This window comes from Cibotium barometz, chromosome 29, assembly GCF_041138505.1.
Source record: "Cibotium barometz isolate CiBa-2024 chromosome 29, ASM4113850v1, whole genome shotgun sequence".
NCBI classification, from domain to species: domain Eukaryota; kingdom Viridiplantae; phylum Streptophyta; class Polypodiopsida; order Cyatheales; family Cibotiaceae; genus Cibotium; species Cibotium barometz.
This window is the reverse complement of record NC_141074.1, coordinates 6,075,667-6,096,831: the sequence shown is the minus strand read 5'-3', so window position 1 is coordinate 6,096,831 and position 21,165 is coordinate 6,075,667. Positions and strand designations below refer to the sequence as shown.

Genomic DNA, 21,165 nt, shown 5'->3' with positions numbered 1-21,165 from the left:
TGCGACAACCAGATTTCATGGTCGATGAAGGACCCCCTTTCATCAAGGCAGGAACGTGTCTCTCATAAATGAGGGAGGGGAAACCTCTCCTTCCAAATCCGGGGAACGTAATGTAGCATCATTACCATCCGACTGCAATGCATAGTGTGACATATCATCATCATTGCAATGCAAGCATACCCATCCTATGCAAAATCATCATCATGTGTAGCCAGGGATGCAAAGGGGTTAGGGTGTTCTACTAAGTGCATAGGCATCGATGCAGGGTGGGGGTCCAAAGACGCTTGCCATCCCTAAGCATCACCCATCGCCATGTAGTGTGCTAAGGTGGAGGAGCGCTGTAGGGGGAAACACTTGATAAGCATGTCCACGCTACCTCCTAATGCGGCCTCTGGATCTGGGACAATCTCTAGCAAGATGACCCTGCTGTGGTGGCAAATACAGCACTAATATCCTTTGCCAGCAATCTCCATCCTCTCTCGAAAATGTGAGCCATCCGGTCTCTGTAACAAGATGCAACCATCAATGATGTAAGGGTCATGAACAAGAACAAAAACTCAAGGTACTCCATCAGAGGTAGGCAGGGCGAGCTAAAAGGTGGGCAAAAGGGAAGTGCACAGCAATGAGGGGAAGGAAGAGGGTGAAGGCAGGCAAGGAAAAGTTGAGCAGAGAGAAAAGGCGCCACTTCTTTTAAAAATGATGGATTCTTAATTTTGCATGATGATTTAAAGAAAATAATGATGTTTTCTTTTACATGAATAAGTAAGAAGAGAAAGATGATTTTTCTTTCTCCAAATATGTTTTAGTAAGAGTACTCTTGTACAATTTGTTCTTAATAGTGGCAATCGTTCACCATTCTTGAAAAATGGTAGATTGCATAATCTTGTCAAATGTACGCTCCACACTTCCTGCTCGGTAAAATTTATGGACCCCCTTGCCACTTCAACGGGGCCTTTGGGCACTAATGTGCCTATGCGAGCTTGTCTTGGTTTGCGGGCTTCATTTGGAACAACCTTCAACCTTGGCAACATCAACATTCTTAATGTCTTCATTGTCTTTATATCTTCATCTGTCTTTGTGGTCATCATGTAACTTGTGGTTTTAAAGCCAATGTGGCAACAAAAATGGTGGATTGGATAATCTTGTAAAAAGTATGCTCGGCAAACGTCACTCCGCACTTTTTGCTTGATAAATTTACGGATCCCCTTGATACTTCGGTGGGGCCTTTGGGCACTGATGTGTCTATGCCAGCTTGTCTTGGTTTGCACGCTCCATTTGGGGCAACCTTGGCAACATCAACATTCGTGATGGCTTCATTGTCTTTATATCTTCATTGGTCTTCGTGATCATTATGTAACTTGTGGTTCTACAGCCAATGTGACAACAAAAATGAGTGAGATCTTTTGTGAGCTCTTTGCACACCATGCACAATTTGGATGTACTGATCCTTTTGTGAGCTCCTTGGTCAAAGCACACCATGCGCAATTTGGATGTACTGATCAAAAGAGAGTTGAAAATATGATCAAACTATCTGTGTGTTGGATGGTTAATATAAGTCTTCATAGCAATAATTCCGTATACGTCTTCATGGTTAGTATAAGTCTTCATGGCAATAATTTAGCATTTTGTGTGAATACTAGAGGTATAGACAAAGGTTAAAATCCTATGTAAGGTGGCAACCACTAAGGGACTAGAGCAAGCTAGGTGGACTCTAGAAGGTGGATACCTGAGTGGTGTAGGTAGCAAATTGGACACCTCAGTGGTGTAGGTGGCACATAGAGATGCCTTCATGAGCCTAGTGCAATCTATCTATTCGATGCTTGGGTTGTGTCTTGCTTTGTGAGTAGCTCAAGGTCATTGTTGAGAGAGGTATGTTGGGGAGGCTGCTACATGCTAGAGTGGACCGTTATCTCATAATGGTCCACACACGAGGTAGATAGACTTTACTGTTGGACACTCTTTTCAAATATTCCAGCACCCAAGGTGAGCCCGAATGGACGTGGAGTTATGTAGCAGTTTCTTGAAATTCTTTATGGACAGGTCCAACACCGTAGATGGGGGCACCGACTTTGACCACAAATTAACACATCCTAGTCATGGCTGCCCTGCATCTCTTGGCCTTCATAGAGACACTACTAGCCCAATCTCCATGCAATACATCAACCATCACACTGTGTTTACATCCTAGCTCTATTAGCATACAACCTCGATCTCACCAGTTCCAAATTAGCCATCCAAGCTCCCTTCTAGGAGCACACAGGTGTAAGTATTAGCCATCTATTGTATCACATAAAGTAATATAGCATTTGATCATGAGTTTAAGTTTTTGTGCTGTGAAAGATCCTACTTCATGTGATTGTTGCATGCATGCACAGCACGTTGTATCCCTTTACGTGGTATGAGAGCTCCGGCTTGGTACAATTTTCTTTGTTGATTGACATCTTACAACAATTTAGAAGAAATTGCTTCTTTCTGGTGCCCACCACTATTCCATATTGCCAGAAAGGTCAACAACACTAATTATCCTCTATGGAAGTTCAAGCTCGATGTATAGTGAAAGGGCTCTTGATTGGACTACCCGTGTGTGAACATGCAAGGAATAGGTGGAGCAACAGGTGCTCATAGTCTTCCACACATCGCACTCTAGACTAGCACAACACTACTTGGGAATCCTGGTAGTCTTGAAAGTCCTTTGCTGTGCTCACCAAATTTTCAACAAACCTTTAGCAAACTTCATTGGCTAGGAGCCCCGATCGCGTCACCAGAGAAAGGAGTTCCACTCTAGGGCAGTACACCCTTCGGAGTCAGCACACAGACTAAGAAACACACGCCTATTCTGGCTCTCTCCACTAGTCAACCACACGACAACCGAGAGGAACACCCCACAGTGAGGAACGCCGCTTGACAACACTTCATTCAAGGCACAACATGACAGGAGTCCACCGAAAGAACCTAAACATCTCCTCATGCATGACTGATTCAATGAGACTTCATGCATGACTGATTCAATGAGACTCCCTGCACCATGAGTACACAAAGGTCACAAGGAGGAAGACTGCTAACAATCAACAACCAATAACCATGGGAAGTCCGAAGTCTGGTGTATAAGGTCATGACTTGTGGTGGATAGAAGTCTCGACGGTTGCCACCGGCAGAACTTGGTCCCAACAATTCTTAGTCTAAACTCTTAGTTTTTCTTTAAGTTGAGATCCCTGCGAGCAAAGAGCCCTGCACCCACGGGCAGAAGGTGTCTATCGGCTGCATCTAGCTGGGATTGACCCGAGACCTCCTGCTCAGGGTGCAACCAGGTACCGATTTGCCCACACAGTGCTGCTGTGTGCAGACCATTTCATAGCTTTGAGTTGCAAACTGAAGATAACAAAAACGTGTTTCAATAAGTAGTTAATCCATAGAGGTCAATTTCTGTGCTCTCCAAACCACAGATGCATCGGTTCTTCAAAGAACTCATCTAGAACTATCTTGTCAAAGTCTTTGATCTTTTTCACGCTTTATTGAGTAAGCTGTAACTTTCACTTTCCACTTATGTTGTCACGAAACAAGCAAGTTCGTTTTATCTAATAGTCCATTTTGACATACAAAGTACCTGTTTGTGGCCACCCCATGATAGTAAAGCTTTGCATCCTTCTTTCTCCTTGGTGATTTGACAAATCGCAGGCAAAAGAAATTGTATAACAAAAAAAGGACTGCAGTACAAATCAAAAAGACAGATCTTTAGGTTGGACAAAAAGGGTTTGAGTCAAATACTCTCATCTAGAAAAATTTATCTGCAGTAACAAACAGTGCATGCAGATCATCACATGAACACAACCATGCTGATCACAACAGTAAACAAACAGTGCATGCAGATCATCACATGAGCACAACCATGGAAGCATACCTTTCTTCATATTCCCAAGTGATTGTGAAGAAATACTCAAGCATTGACAAGAACTGTCTGCTAAAGTCCCTCTGAAACGAAGGCGCATCTGCTAAGTATCTTCACAAATCAAAACATCGATTTACTCAGACTAGGAAGCCCTTATCATCCCTTAAACGTTTCCATGTGCAACGTTTCCATGTGCATCTATCTAGTAAGCTATGCATTGCTTCAGAAGTTTCAAGTTCATAACCAAAAAGTATGTCTCATTATGAGGGTCCTAGAGAAGTTTCTCGTAGATCACTCGTTTTCATGCCAACAACCTGCCAATCAAACGAGCTGATGCTAGAATGTCATCTCCTTTTGTCATGCTCTGTCTCTGCCAGTCGCAACCATAACCTTGTTATAAAGCAGAATGTGTCAAGAGTGTTCATCAGTTTAAGTTTAGTAGAAGCCACCTTTGCCTCTTGAAGAAATTCAAATACAGTACTGATGGCCTCATTCAATGCAGAAACAGTTTCTTTGAGAACTACATCAGTTAATCTCTGATCATCTGCACAAGCATGTGATCAACGATCACTATATGAGAACATAGGTATAAAGAGTATCACTATATGAGAACATAGGTACGGAGGCACCTATTAAATCAATTAAGGCAAGGGTTTATCAACCTTCCTCCTCAATGGTGATGTTGATGACCGATTCCAACAAAGAATAACAAGTAGCCAGATTGTGTTGTCTTTTCATGGGTTCCTCTGATTTATAAGTGATAGCATAGTCCCTATAGAACCGTGATCGTGCAACTTCATTCAAAAGAACTACGGTTTCCACCCGCAAAGTCTCGACCAAAAGAAGAAAGAATCTGTCCAGTAGAATTTATCAGTACATCACAGAAGCTGAACATCAAAGGCATTCTTTTAATATATCTCAAGCAACGTTGGAGAAAGAGCGTGATAACTATTTTCAAGTGCATCCCCTAAGATTGAGAACAACTCAGTCTAGCAAGTTCAGTAAGCACACGTTTCTAGTTTAAAAACGTTTTTAACTCTCAAGTCGATCTCCACTTGTGGCTGTTGAGGAGGGGGATAACCTGCATTTCGTACATAGTAGATTATGGCGGCAAGGCATTAATACATAGCCAGCTGGAGCTCCCTTGCTAGCTCATATGCAGAGCATCCGAGCAGGCAGGCTTCAAGAGAAACTACTCCACACTTGATCTGTAACCGATCCATGGGCCCAAACAGTCACAAAAACCAGCCCTGAAAACTGGCCCATAACAGCCCGTTACACGATCACGACTACAAAAGAGAAGAACTCCAACTGGAGTCACACTTGTGGCCGACTGTACAAATATTGTTCAGCTGCTGTACGGCAGCTGCTATGCTGTACTTTCTGTGTGCAGCCAGCCGAGGAGGACAAAGCATCTCTGATGCAGTCAACCAAACCACAAATGATGGAAAAACGAGAGAGAGAGAGAGAGAGAGAGAGAGAGAGAAAGAAAGAAAGCTGTATTAACGTCTACTAGAGGCCAAACTCGACCTATGAGACAAATCAATGTACAACTGTCAATGTCTTCTGGATGTCCAGAAAAAAAAAGGACAAAATGAATATGAAATAAACTATGAAAGTATTGAGCTAGTGGGGGGGGTGTGATGGATGGAGCACTACTACTAGAGGCTCAGTATGCAACCTATATGCACAAGGTATACAAGAATGCAATGCAGATCTGTCTAGCTCCAACCAGTACCATAATGGGGGTGTAATATGTGATACATAGGCGATGGCGATGGCGATGGCAAGGCGAAAATACCTCGGAGCATGATCTCCGGGTGTGAGTGTAAGTGAGCTAGCCGCTCTTGGATGGTGCTGCTGTCGAGCTCGTATCTCTGTGATCTCCCTCTCTGATGTAGTCTGGGAGTCTGGTAGCCTGGTGCTCTCGGTCTCTGTCTGGCTCGGGGGTCCGCAGCGCGCTGAAGTGTAACCCCCTCCTGTGTCAGGATAGGCACTGAGATAGATCTCCGGAAGAAAACAGTGAGCTGGAGCTGTCGCCCACCTTTCTTCAGCATTTCGTACATAGTAGATTATGGCGGCAAGGCATTAATACATAGCCAGCTGGAGCTCCCTTGCTAGCTCATATGCAGAGCATCCGAGCAGGCAAGCTTCAAGAGAAACTACTCCACACTTGATCTGTAACCGATCCATGGGCCCAAACAGTCACAAAAACCAGCCCTGAAAACTGGCCCATAACAGCCCGTTACACGATCACGACTACAAAAGAGAAGAACTCCAACTGGAGTCGCACTTGTGGCCGACTGTACAAATATTGTTCAGCTGCTGTACGGCAGCTGCTATGCTGTACTTTCTGTGTGCAGCCAGCCGAGGAGGACAAAGCATCTCTGATGCAGTCAACCAAACCACAAATGATGGAAAAACGAGAGAGAGAGAGAGAGAGAGAGAGAGAAAGCTGTATTAACGTCTACTAGAGGCCAAACTCGACCTATGAGACAAATCAATGTACAACTGTCAATGTCTTCTGGATGTCCAGAAAAAAAAAGGACAAAATGAATATGAAATAAACTATGAAAGTATTGAGCTAGTGGGGGGGGTGTGATGGATGGAGCACTACTACTAGAGGCTCAGTATGCAACCTATATGCACAAGGTATACAAGAATGCAATGCAGATCTGTCTAGCTCCAACCAGTACCATAATGGGGGTGTAACATGTGATACATAGGCGATGGCGATGGCGATGGCAAGGCGAAAATACCTCGGAGCATGATCTCCGGGTGTGAGTGTAAGTGAGCTAGCCGCTCTTGGATGGTGCTGCTGTCGAGCTCGTATCTCTGTGATCTCCCTCTCTGATGTAGTCTGGGAGTCTGGTGCTCTCGGTCTCTGTCTGGCTCGGGGGTCCGCAGCGCGCTGAAGTGTAACCCCCTCCTGTGTCAGGATAGGCACTGAGATAGATCTCCGGAAGAAAACAGTGAGCTGGAGCTGTCGCCCACCTCTCCCTATGGTATGAATCCGTAGCAGTGTGTCTCTGTGGCGCTGTGTCTCTATCAAGAACTGGCCAAATCTGCGCTGGTCTGCGGACTCCATGATCTGGCGGAGTGAGGGATGTCCACTGAAGATGGTGGTGTATCTCTCTCTAATGACACTATATGCTGTGCATCTGCATACATAATGTTCCTCACTCTCAACCTCCTCCTGGCATAGTCTGCATTTTCACTCTTTTGGTCAACACTCACACACCATACAATATTACATGTGGCATTCTTATCTTGCCACAATATCTTGCACCTCTACGGTGCTTTCCCAAATACACACAACACCACGATTACATCTCTCAACACTTCCTCTTAATTGAGGTGTTCCACAACTCACCCATCACCCATCAATGTAGCATTGCACAACTGCAATCGCTACCTCTCACCACTCCCCCTCAATGATACATTGGAGTGTCCATCAAACATGTGTGCGCGTGTCTACCATCTTAGACACTAAGTCCATTTTGAGTCAACTCGCTCACAGCAGAACCACTGAGTCCGATTTGAACATGGAAGTTCGGGTGGGAACCAACCCATGCGCATGCACGTCACACGACGTGCATCGCTCATGCACACATCACAATAACCATTTTGAGCTTCTCGGTAAGCTCGGGCAAAGCGACCCTCATACCATGGGTGAATACACATCTCGTTTTCAACACACATGCTCGCGCACAGTAGATAGTGTATCAGATGTCATATGGTTGTAACTTTGGTCTCATAGGTCACTTTGGCCTTTTGAAGACGTTAATATAACATTTCATTTCATTTAATTTCTCTCTCCTCGTAGCCCCCTCCTGCCACTCTCTCTCTCTATATATATATATATGCCATTGTACTGCATACTATGAGATACGTGGTCGTTTCCACTGTTTATTCAGAGAGGGTTTTGGACCACTTTCCAGAGTCATGGGGTACCAGGACCAGAGGTATTTGGGATTGTTCTTGCTTGAGCTGCGGAGATATAGAGATAGCCTGCTTAGGCGCACAGAGAGCCAGACTCAGAGGCACATTACAGACTTCTTTAGTCCAGCCATCACTGCGCTAGATGGACCACAGCAACAGCAGGACATGGATACCGCCCACACCAGCGGTACACTGATTGATCGTGCGATTGAGCTTGGGTGGTCCAGACGCCCACGACTACGGAGGAGGGCATCCCAGCATAGACAGAGGTTGCAGCGGCGGATTCGGATTATTCTTGCGAGACATTCGGGACACCCAGTCAGGGTGCTGACCACAGAGGATATTGAGGAGATCCGCCAACGTCCGATGCGGCACATATTATGAGATGGAGGCACCTCCATAGTGTACCCCCCCGTCCCATATGATATTGTATCCCCTCACTGTACTCCACTCACCTCCATAGCGTACCCCCCCCCCCTCACAATATTCACACCCTATAAGGGTTTCATTTTCTAGGTGCCAGTAGTATCATCTTTATTTTTCATTTTCTGGTTTTTTATCCAGACATTATATCAGATCCACCATGATGTAACTTTTTGGTCTCATAGGTCATTATGGCCTTTTGAAGACGTTAATATAACATTTCATTTCATTTCTCTCTCTCTGGCAAATGGTGGACTTGAAGAAGGTGAAATTCAGCCATCCATGATAGAAGAGCTCAAGGTTATCAAGGAACAAGTACGGGCAATTAAGGAAGAAGAGAAGCAACATGAAGCAAAGACTTCCTCATGGGTGGAAGTCATCACCAAGACGCAAAAGAAGATGGATGAAGCGGAGAAGTGGATAGAGGTCGCCAAGAAGGGTAAAGGTAAGGAGATAACAACCCCTACACCTACAATCATTAACATGACTTTGGAAGAGGAACAACGAAGACGTACACGTGCTTTGCATGTGAGGATTACCGGCCTTAAAGACAGGCATAAAGTTGAAGAGGAGGTGAAAGAGCTTATGGTGTTGATGGGGATTGACAGTCCGGCACACGCAAAAGCCTGGAGAGTGGGCAAAAAAAGCGGAGGCAACGGGGAAACATCAAAGGAAAGAGCTCTCATACTTCGCTTCCCCTCTATTGAGGCGAAGAAGGAGTTCTTGAAGAGACGACCCACTTTAAAGAATACAGGCATTTTTCTTGGTGATGATCTTACTCTTTCACAGCTTGCACATATGAAGGAAGTTATGCCAGAGATTAGAGCGGCAAGAGAAAAGGGAAAGATAGCATTTTATAGAGAAGGGAGGGTGGTCATCGTGGAGCGACACTCTACATGACGGTGCGATACCTATGGGACCAAATTAAAGCTGGCAGCCTGGAACTGCAATGGATCCCTCAGACTTGATGTAGGTGCCTTTGAGGACAGCTTTAGAGATAGAGATATAGTCTTCTACTCGGAGACTCACCAGGCTCCTGGTCAGATGATGCCACAAGTGACAGGATACAGATGGGAGACAGCTTGCAGAGTAGGGACGAGATCGGTACACAGTAGTAGAGGATCAGGAGGGGTGGCAGTTCTTTTCAGGGAGGAGCTGCAACCGCTTCTACACATCGTTCGGAGAGATGATCAGGCCAGATATATGTGGATGAGACTGAGGGCCGACACAGGCAGATTCCTGTATATTGCCATATGCTATTTTGCTCCTAGTACATCGACATATGCAGCACCTAGAGGGCAGTCTCCTTTCTCTGTGCTAGATGATGACATATGGGAGTTCTCTAGGGATGGAGACATCATCCTGTTAGGGGACTTTAATGCCCGGACAGGCAACCGCCAGACAGCCTTTTATGATACCTAGGAGGAGATGGTGAGAGAGCTGGACACTCTGGATATGGGATTAGACAGACGCTCACAGGATGTGGAGTGCACAGAGTATGGGAGATATTTGGTAGATATGGGGACTGCACATGGGTTGGCCATACTTAATGGCTTGCAGAGGTTTCCGTCAGCAGCTGGATTTACTTGCTTTCCACATAGACATGGTGCTAGCACAGTGGATTATGTTATGGCTATGCCCAGCTTTGTTTCATGCATTGAGGACTTCACAGTTGGATCTCGGCCCATTGGGGTAGTAGTGGATCATGCATTGTTGACATTGACTCTCTCTTTTCACTTTACCACAGCTCAGAGGACACGAGGGGCAGATCACACTCGATATACTTTTACCTCAGAGACTGATGCTGTCTACACAGATGGGATTTATAAACGTCTGTACACAGAGGAGCCAGGGAGACCTTTGGAGGAGTTGACCCATATACTGACAGAGACTTTACATGATGCAGCGAGAGAGGCATATCCACATACTCAGCCTGGACAGAGACAGCGTTCTAGATGTATGCCCCAGAACAGGTGGTATGATGAGGAGTGTAGAGAGACCAGAGCCCGACTGCAGCGGGAGGTTGCTTTGGGAGTCACTACTCACCGACAGTCACGTATTGCCTTCCGACGTCTTGTGCGAAGGAAGAAGCGGGCCTTCCTTGCTCAGCTAGAGCAGGAATTATACCAGCTGTTCTTGCGCCAGGATTCGAGGGAGGCTTGGCGTCTGTTTCATGAGTCCTCCCCTGCTTTGGCCATCACTTCTACAGAGGTCTGGGGTAGTTATGCAGCATCTCTATATACAGTTCCTGGACAGACACCTTTTCCTGACCCGCCAGCACCATGCCCACAGACATGTACTTTCTTTACCGCAGAGATGGTAAGGAAGGCCATTGATAGGATGAAGACTGGGAGAGCATATGATCATGATGGATTGGTCGCTGAGCACTTTATTCATGCGAGAGACATGCTGGCAGAGCTTCTAGCAGTGATGTTCAATCGTGCAATGTGCGAAGGCTTACCCGAGACTTGGAGTAGGTCCACCATCGTGCCTATCTTCAAGTCAGGGGACCCTATGGAGCCAGGGAATTATCGCACTATTATGATTGGTCACACACTAGCACGATTGTATGCATCCATTCTTGAGCAGCAGTTGAGTAGATGGGCAGAGAGAGTTGGCATTCGAGCAGAGGGACAAGGGTTGCATATCATGATTGTATACTCCATGCATATAGCTTTGCATTCTCCTAGTAGTAGAGCTCCATCCCCTTCACCACTCATTGTACTTATTGCACACCCAGATTCAGTTTTTTAGTTCAGTACTTTTTCATTTTGTTGGGATGACAAAGGATACCCCATACAGGTACACCGATTTGTCTCATAGGCCGAGTTAGGTCTTTTGGAAGACGTTAATAAAATCTTTCTTTCTTTCTCCCTCTCTTCGCCTCTCTCTCTCTCTCTCTCTCTCTCTCTCTCTCTCTCTCTCTCTCTCTCTTCGCCTCTCTCCCGCCCGTCGCTTCACCTGCTCGCCGCCCTCTCTCTCATCTCTCTCTCTCTCTTCGCCTCTCTCCCGCCCGTTGCTTCACCTGCTCGCCGCCCCCCCCCTCTCTCTCTCTCTCTCTCTCTCTCTCTCTCTCTCTCTTCGCCTCTCTTCGCCTCTCTCTCGCCCGTCGCTTCACCTGCTCGCCGCCCGTCTCTCTCTCTCTCTCTCTTCGCATCTCTCCCGCCCGTCGCTTCACCTGCTCCCCCCCCCCCCCCCCCCCCCCCCCCCCCCCGCCTCCCTTTCTCACCCGCCCTTGCTCAGGTCCCCAAGGCAGCAACATAACTCTCCGTCTCTCTCTCTCTCTTTCCCGTTGCCCATCTCTCCTGCTACTCACATACGCACCTGTGCACCTATTGCCCACCTGCTCACCCTAGTTGTAGGGTAGGGTTGTAACCCACCTCCAAGCAGGTAAGGGCTTGCACCTCATGGGGGTGGGGTTCGTGAAGAGCAACCTCTCAAACAGTCCAACAGTTTGACATGGCCAGCAAGAAAACCTTCTCCGAAACCCTTATCTCCCCTCCTACCAAACCCAATGAAAAACCATCACCATGGGAGCGGTACCTCCTGAGCATGATTCAACATCTTCAGCAAACAAATTCAGCCTTGCAAAATGAACTACATCAGACAATCTTTCAACCCTGGAGAAACAGATTAAAGAACAACAACACGAAAAAGAAAACAGGGAGGAAATCACACAGGTAAATTTACTTGATCCATAGCCTAAAGAAATTCTCATTAAAGAAATAATATCACAGATTAATGAAGAGAACGAGCAGCAATGGATTGCAAAAGAAATTAGGGTGGGTGGTTTGTCAGAGGGTTGGGAACAGGTGGAGGTATTGGAGGACGAGGAGATTGCGAATGATACTTATGTCCCGGAATGCGAGATTCTACAAAGAAAGCTGTGCAGAGCTATCCCTTTCATCGACATTGGAGATCCCTCAATGGCAATCAAAGGAAAACATGTGGTTTTGAGGTACGCAGATATGAAAGAGAAAATTAAAGTCATGAAGCAAACAAGGTCACTTAACGGAACGAAGGTGTGGATGGCGGATGAACTCACAGCCACACAACTAAAAAACAGGAAACAAGAACTCAATAAAGTATACAAAGCAAGGAAACAAGGAAAATGGGCAGTATACCGTAGAGGTAGAGCTGTTATTGCAGATTTCAGGACAACCAAACATGGTAGTAATGAAGAGTAGCTGCGAGAGAAATCCTTCATGTTATCTAGGATTCTCCTACGGTCATGTAGGGAATTTGAACTATTTTTAGTTTTATCTCTATTTTCATTTTGTTGCCCCCGAAGTGGAATGTAATCACATGGATGTATCTGATTAGTCCTATAGGTCATGCCGAAGATCAAGGCGGCACGCAAAGAAGGGAAGAAGGCACATTATAGGGATGGTCACATCTACATTGATGGGAAGGGAAGAGGGTCGAATAGCGCCATCTGGCCTATGAGACACGAAGGAAACAACATGAAGACAAAGAGATACACATAGCAATCTGGAACTGTAATGGAGTCCTATGGACACATCCAGGGAGACTTGAGGAGGTGATGGAGGGCCGGGATATCATCTTGATGACAGAGACACATGAGAGCCCGGAGAGGGGCTTACCACGGGTTGAGGGTTATCATTGGGAGTCAGCTCACCGACAGGGGATGAGACATGCCACCTCCCGAGGTTCAGGAGGTATTGCAGTGCTTTTCAGGCATGGGTTACATGAGCATGTTCGAGTCGTAGCACGAGACTCGGAGGCAAGATACATGTGGATTAGCTTACGCCTCTCTGAAGCAGGTCTGAGCCTTGAGCTGGCGTGTGGGAGCAGTAAAGAGGTGGAGGCTGCTACAGAGGGAGCAGGCGGGAGCAAAGCCTAGACAGTGGAGCAGCACTGAGCATGCGGGAGCAAGCCTGGAGCAACAGGCAAAGCAGAGTCAGCAGCAGGCTGCACGCAAATAGCAGGCGGCGGCACGTTGTGTACGGTGGAGGGCAGCAATAGCAAGTTCGAAGAAGCGAAAAAATGTACAATAGGCGACACGTTATCCAAGGTTTTTTTACCCAAAAAAAAATCATTTGCAAAAAAACGCGTTCCAAACAAAAACGTTTCAAAACGTTCACGTTTTTTATTCCATGAAAAAAATGCGTTTTTAAACAACTATGGCCAGAAGATGCATGTGCATGTCCATAAAACAACCCTGCCTGCCTACTTGTTAATAGAGTCAATCAGCTCTTATTTTGGCTTGTGCTTTTCCTTTTTTGCCAAAAGTGGCTAAGCATGCCCAAAATATCCCAAACTTTGCTTTTCTCAGCTTGCTCCCCAAGTTTCATCTAGGCGCATCCTTCTGTCCAGGGATACATGCCCAAAAAGTAATAAGTCTGACCAAACTTTAATGTTGTGTGAACCTGCTGACTTATAAACCTTATAAGTCACATTAATGAATAAAATCCCATGTTGCTTATGCTCTGAAGCCATCTTTCAGGCCAAACTTTGCCAGTGAATGCTTCAACTTTCTTCTGTGGAAAACCCCCCTTCTCACCTTGGCTCTGTTCAGTGTGTGGGCTTGCCCCAAAACATTGATAAAAACTAGTGAAGGTACCAAATGGTGACATCCCCTCCGTCTTATAAAGACGAGGTTTGCAACTGTATAAGCCTAATACCACTGAAATACTCTTTAATAAGTATAGAAGATCCACTTCCAACCAATATAATCGGGGCATTAAAGCCAGAAGTCCAGATCCACTATAACCGAAGTCAAATACGGGCACAAGAGCCGACCATATCAAGAAACATACTTTAGCCATATCCCAAGTCAACAACTTGATAATAACTTGACACAGGCACAAGAGCCAATTGTCCCAAATATTCATAAATCCATAAGTAGCTTTAAGTACCTACAAAAGAAAATAAGCAGAATACATGGCCACAAAACATCTTGCCATGCCATTGGACAGCATAAGAGCAACAATCCTATGATCCATATGCATGCCCAAGCCTAACATGCTTCACATGTTCATCTGGTTCACTAGGACAACGACCCTTCCATGAAACCATAAATGCTCGCCAGAGTTTCCCCTTTCCTCGAGACTTTACTCACTAGGGTCACCAACCCTTCCATGAGTCCAATTACTAACTCACTAGAATCACCAACTCTTACATGAGTTCAAAGAGTCAACAACCCTTAGTCACTCACTAGGGTCACCAACCCTTCCATGAGTTCATGAAATACTCACTGGACAGAGTCATCAACTATTCCATGAATTCATGACCTAGATACTCACTGGACAGAGACACCAACTCTTCCATGAGTTTACATAGTCAATAATGAGAGTCACCAACTCTTCTCGCTAATTAGAGTCACAAACTCTTCTCACTCACTAGAGTCACTAACTCTTGCATGAGTTTAAATAGCTCACTAGTCACCAACCCTTCCATAAATTCATATAAGATAAGAATGAATCAAAGGCATAGAGATCCTGGTTCTCCATAAACATGTCTGCGAGATAGATAGTTTTATAGGCATTTCGGCTGATAATAGTTGATCCATGAGATATCCATAAATTCCAGAAATCCACTGCATCCCAGATAAAGGGAGCCAAAAACATATTCCATCCCAGTAAAGGGAGCCAAAGAGCTGTATATAAAGCCCAAGAATCACTAAGCCAATGATAACCATATAGATGCGCCAAACTATCATATGTGTGTATATCCTCAAGCAAAGATATGCCAAAAACTTAGTCCATAGTCGTTGAACATATCCGTATGAAAAACCATATAAACTAGCTTTTCAACCATTATGTTTACCTGAAATAGTTCAAGGCAAACAACACACAATTCTCCTTGTATGGACATACAAGGGTTAAGTGTCCAAAAACACTTACAATAAACTGCCAAAAAAGCATCAACTTTGCAAAACTTAAAGTATACTTAGCTTTCTTTGCCAAGTTCTACATGAAGCCAAAAGAAATCTCTCCTCAGCATACACAAGATATCTTGAGACATAGCTCCATATAGCTTGCTTGTAGGCTTAATTAGAGAATCCACAATATCCATATGGAAAGAGTAAAGCCAACTCCATACTCCGAGGATAAATATTGTGAATCCATAAAATTTAAATCCTTAGTCCAAGCTATCTATTGCTCATGCTCTTGACACATGACTACTTCCATAACCACAATAGCAAAACTGTTGGTCAGTGTAGTCCCCACTTCTGATCTTTTCTCTTCAGTAGAAATATCTCTTCAGCATACACATAAGATATCTTGAGATATAGCTCCATATAGCTTTCTTGTAAGCTTGATTATAGAATCCACAATATCCATATTGTAACATGCGGAAGCTTCAGGGGAGATCGGTAACTTCAATGCTCAGAAATCAGCACACGTTTCACGATGAGAATAACGCACAAAACTGAAAATAGATGTGCAGAAAAGAGAAAGAAAGAAAGAAAGAAAGATTTTATTAACGTCTTCCAAAAGACCGAACTCGGCCTATGAGACAAATCGGAGTACCTGTATGGGGTATCCTCTGTCATCCCAACAAAATGAAAAAGTACTGAAAAGAGAGAGAGAGAGAGAGAGAGAGAGAGAGAGAGAGAGAAAGAAAGATATATTAACGTCTACGAGAGGCCAAAGTCGGCCTATGAGACAAAAAATAATACAACTCTGTTCTTCCGGTCATCGGAAGAAAAGAAACAAAAGAAAAAGTGTGCATGTGTCTGGATACAACTGTGAATCATCATGGATCGGTGGAGCCCATATACAAACAATGTAAGGGGGGGTGGGGATGTGGATAGAGTGCTAAGGCAAGATGCATCTCTATATGCTGAAGGGGTGGTACAAGCATGCTATGCAGATCTATGTCTAACTCCATCCAGTGCCATAAGAGGGATATAAGATATCATACATCGCCGATGCTGAGGCTGTGAATGGCATGAACATGTACCCTGAGTCTGAATGAAAGCGAGCTAGCCTCTCCTGTGTCTCCATCTGGTGTCTCATTCGGATAGCTGCTATCTCTCGGTGACGGAGTCGGGGTGCTCTATGTCCAGTCTGTCTAGGTCTCCTCCTGGCTGTCAATTCCTCTGCTCTGTGTGCGGTCACCCCACGAGGTACATCAGCTGGCACTGGCATAGCTCTCTGGAAGAAATCTGTGAGCTGGGACTGTCTCCCACCCCTAGTGGGAGCGGGTGTCTGGAGGAGTCTCTCTCGAGAACTATGAAGCTCTAGTAGTAGTCTGCCAAGCTGTCGCTGGTCCGAGGCCTCCATCAACTGATGTAGTGAAGAGTGCTCCTCAAACAATCCTGCATATCTATCTCTGACCCCCTGGTGGGCTCTACATCTACATACAAAGTGATCCTCAGTCTCCACCTCCTCGCGGCACAATCTGCATATCCGCTCAGCTCTAGGAACCCGTGCCGCTCTCCCAGCCTCTATCTCTAGCTGATGTGATGAGACTCGTAGCTGTCCAATAGCAACGCGAGAGCTGTGTGGCATGTATACATCCATGTACCGTGGTCGATGTATAAACCCATCCCCTGAGATGCTCATAAAGTGGTCTCTGTAGTACAGCATCTTCGGTGGTAGTGGGCTCTCTGGTGCTGTCCATGTCTCCTGTATGTAGTGCTGCCATATGTCCTGTCTCATCACTCTGTTCCTCTCATTGAGAGAGAGGTAACCCCGTGGAGCAGACTGATCATACTGAAAAGGTGGCAACCGCTCAATGTCTATACCATGATGTGAGAACCACTGTAGCATCTGTGCATACCAAGATCCAGTGTGTCCAGCCTCGGCCAGCTGTCTGGATGCCTCAAAAGCTCGGCGGGATAATCTCTCCATGGGCATCTCCCTCATCCTGTATATAAAGGAGATCGTCTGGAACAATGCCTCCACTGCCATAGGTGGTGCAGCAAACTCAGCTCGAACAATGTCGTGCGGGACGGATGGTTTGCTGCGTATCATCCTCGAGAGCATCAAGATCTGTGGTCTCTCCAGCTGTACCCATGTGGAGGCTGCAAGCCCTGGTGCCCAAACCGCTGCTGCATACATCAAGGCTGGTGTCACTAATGTATCAAAGAGCCACCCCTTCGTGCGGGGTTCCTGAAAATGTGCCTGATAACACTGACGCTCAAGGCCAGCAAGAGCTGCATACCCCCGGGTCACTCTGTCTCGGACTGCCTGAGCCATGGAGAAGCGTCCAGCTGAGCTAGTAAATGTGATGCCAAGGTAAACATAAGAGCTCACCACCTCGATCCGCCCTCCTGCTAATGTGAGAGTAGTGTGGCTCCTGACTGCGGGTGAAGTGTGGAAGATCATAACCTTGGTTTTCCCAAGGTTCACTGTGAGCCCCTGCTGTGCGCAGAAGTCATCAAGAGCCACAAGGTGTCTTTGAAGCCCAACCTGCGTGTCAGAAATGAAATGAAATGTTATATTAACGTCTTCAAAAGGCCGAAGTGACCTATGAGACCAAAGTTACAACCATGTGACATCTGATACACTATCTGGAAAAGAAAAGAAAGGACTAAAGGTAAGTATCTAGCCCTACAATACATGAGTATAGGGAGCATCCGGAAGCAGCAACTAGGGAGAGTGGGAAGCTAATGCTACTAGTCAAAATGGGGTGCATGAGTACATGGATACATGGATACATGAATACATGAATATGGGGGAGTACAAAAGTGACAGTGAGTACAACAGTATATGGCTGGAGTCGTAATCATCCTAGGAGCTCTAGCATGGGTCTCTACCGGATGGCCTGGATATCTGCCATAGTGTGATGCTTGGTCGGACGAGCCCGATGCCTCGCAATGATGCTCTGAATCCTCCGGTGTAGGCACCGTCTCCGATGTGAGGATCCGCGAACCCTCGGGCGTCTAGATCTGCCCAACTGGATAGCTCTCTCAACTAGAGTCCCACGGGGTGCCCGATGCTGGGCTGTCGGCTGTGTGTCCTCCTGGGTAGTCCCTCTAAAGAAGTCAGTAATCTATCTCTGTGTGGACTCCCTGCCAGTCGGGCGTCTGCTCCTCATAAAGGACTCTCTGAGCGTGCGGACCTCCTGGAGATAAAAACCCAAGCATCGCTGATCACAATAGTCCATGACTCTAGCCATTGGTCCAAATCCCTCTCTGAAAAGGCAATGGTAGCGCCCTCGAATCTCATAATATACTGTGCAGCGACAAATGTAGTGCTCCTCTGTCTCTGGCTCTATCCAACAAATCTGACATATCCTGTCCCCTGGAGGTATGCCTCTAAATCTGCCTGTCTCTATCTCTAACTAATGTGAGGAGGTGCGGATCTGCCCAATGGCGCACCTCAATCCATGAGACAAATGGGTATCCATGTAGCTCGTTCTAAGTATAAAGCCATCCTCAGTAGTGCGGAGATGGTCTCTATAGAAAGCCATCTTCGTCCCTAACTCCTGTGAGGGCTCTAGCCATGTCCTAGTGTCCAACTGAATGAGGTCCTGTCTGATGACTCTACTAATCTCAGAATGTGTCAAGGTGAGAGAGGGTGCCTCTAGAGAGTACTGGAAGGGTGGAAGTCTGTCTAAGCTTAACCCGTGGAGCTCAAACCACGATGCTATCTGCGCATACCAACATCAAGTGTCTCAATCCATGGCTAGCCGATGAAAGGATCCTAAAGCAAGTCGTGCATACCGGTGTTGGGGAAGCTCCCAAGTGCTATGAATGAAGGACACTGATCTGGCAAGAGCCTCGACTACGATCGGTGGTGCTCCCATCTCGGCTCGGATAATCTCATGGGGTACCGAGGCCTTAGCCCGAATCATCCTGGAGATCATGGACACCAGTGGTCTCTCCATCGATCTCCATCCATCGTATGTGCGTCCTGATCGACTGTGACGATCTAGGCTAGGCCCCCAGATCTGTACTCCATATCGCATAGCCGATGTGACCAGCGTGTCAAAAAGCCACAGCTTAGTGCGTGGCTCCTGAAACTGTACCTATGAGCACATCCTCTCTAGACCTCCTAGTGCTGCATATCCTCTAGTCAATCTGGCCTCTGCTGCCCCCCTAATGGAAAATGTGGGCCCAGTGAACACCACTCCAAGATATGTGTATGAGTCAACATACTCCACTGTCTCCTGCCCATATGTGAAAATAGGCGCTCATCTCCAAACCCACTGAGCTGTAGTGTTAAACACTATAACCTTGGTCTTACCAAGGTTAACTGAGAGCCCACTGTCCTGTGCATAAGCATGTAAAGTATCCAAGTGCCTCTGCATACCCTCTGGTGAGTCTGCTATAAGCACAATATCATCAGCATATAAGAGCAGAGGTATCCAAGTGCCAGCCAACTGGGCTCCTCTGTCCCCTCGTGTCCCAATATAATCAGAGATCTCATCAATGTATAGTCCAAATAGAGTCGGAGAGAGCGGGCAGCCCTGTTTCACCCCTATAGTGGAGTGTACTGGCTGGGAGAGACCCTCTGAAGTCCGCACCTGCCCAACTACTGTCTCATAAAGTGCCATAATACCCCAAATGAGCTCACATGGAACCCCCAAGTCTTGCAGCCTGCACATCAGTCTAGCTCTGGGCACTGTGTCAAAGGCCTTGCGGAAATCCACAAAGCCACAGTAGATCCTCCTCCCATGTGCTCTGCCCTCCTCGATGATAGCCCTGAGGGTAAAGATATGATCCAAAGTAGAGAATCTCCTCATGAAACCGGCCTGTCCCTGAGCTCGGACCCCTTGTGTCTTTGCCCATCTGCTCAACTCGTGCTCAAGAATAGAGGCATATAGCTTGGCCAGCGAGTGACCAATCATAATGGTGTGGTAGTTAGTCAGCAGGCTCGGATCTCCAGACTTAAATACCGGCACAATAGTGGAAGTACTCCAAGTCCCAGGAAACCCCTCACACATGGCTCTATTAAACATGAGAGCTAGTAAGTCTGCAATCATATCTCTAGCATGTATGAAATGCTCGGCTATAATGCCCTCATGATCCTGTGCCCTCCCTGTATGCAATCTGTTGATGGTCCTCCTCTGCTGAGAAGAAGGTAGAAGTGGGTGGACAAGGCTCTGGAGGATTCGGTAGTGGTGGCTGCTCTGGTACTGTGTAGAGGGAGGCTGCATACTCGCCCCATGTATCTGGAGAGGTAATGGCCGGAGGCGGGGGGGTGCACTCTAAGAAATCTCCAGGCCTCCCCAGAATCCTGACTCAAAAACAACTGATAGATGTCTCTCTCCAACCGAGCTAAGAATGCTCTCTGCTTCCGCCGAATGAGGGATCGGAAGATGATGCGTGACTGTCTATATGTAGTAACACCTGTGGCCACCTCTCTGTAGCCGGGCTCTTAGCTCCCTACAGTCATCATCATACCAACTATTCTGGGGCATGCTCCCAGCACGCGGTCGTACTGTGGGCTGCGTGTGTGGGAAGGCCGTCGCTGCAGCTGTATGTAAAGCCTCTGTCAGGATCTGTGTGAGCTCTGCTAATGGCCTCTGTGGAGCCTCTGCACTCAACAAGCTGTAGATCTCTGCTGTGTATACTCCATCAGTCTCTCTACAGATCCCCACATGTCTTTCTTCTTTGTTCCTCCTCAATGGTTAGGTTGATAATCTTCGAGGTAGATGTGCTTTCGGCCTCCTTGTTCTTACCTTTCTTGACCACTTCTATCCATTTCTCCGCTTTATCTACTTGCTTTTGCGTCTTCGTGAGCACCGCCACTCACGAGGAGGTCTCCCGGGCTTTCTTTTCTTCTCCCTCTTGAAGTGTTCTCACTTGGGCCTTGATGGTGTTCAGCTCCTCCATCATGACGGGCTGAATTTCACCTTCCTCAAGCTTATGTTGAGCACATGCTTCTTCTATCTCTATCTTGAGATTTGCGATCTCTGCATCTTGGGCTGCTATCCACGCTTCAAGCTTCTTGACTGTGTCAAGAAGGCTCCGGTTGACCATATTAATTGCATTG

The 21,165-nt window shown here is 46.4% G+C and overlaps 1 protein-coding gene across 3 annotated transcripts in view; it reads right to left on the bottom strand.

The window, feature by feature from the left end:
* LOC147621778 (neurochondrin family protein) overlaps window positions 1–21,165 on the bottom strand; it is a 127,860-nt gene that overhangs the window by 47,153 nt on the left and 59,542 nt on the right. For 2 of the 3 annotated variants that reach the window (XM_086822784.1, XM_086822782.1), the window contains exons 9-13: window positions 4,549–4,739; window positions 4,336–4,430; window positions 4,201–4,256; window positions 3,899–3,997; window positions 3,605–3,704 (exon numbers count right to left, since the gene is read on the bottom strand). In XM_086822784.1, coding sequence (XP_086678910.1) covers window positions 3,605–3,704; window positions 3,899–3,997; window positions 4,201–4,256; window positions 4,336–4,430; window positions 4,549–4,739 — 541 coding nt within the window. The remainder of the gene's footprint in view (window positions 1–3,604; window positions 3,705–3,898; window positions 3,998–4,200; window positions 4,257–4,335; window positions 4,431–4,548; window positions 4,740–21,165) is intronic. The other variant, XM_086822783.1, reaches the window with a different exon arrangement.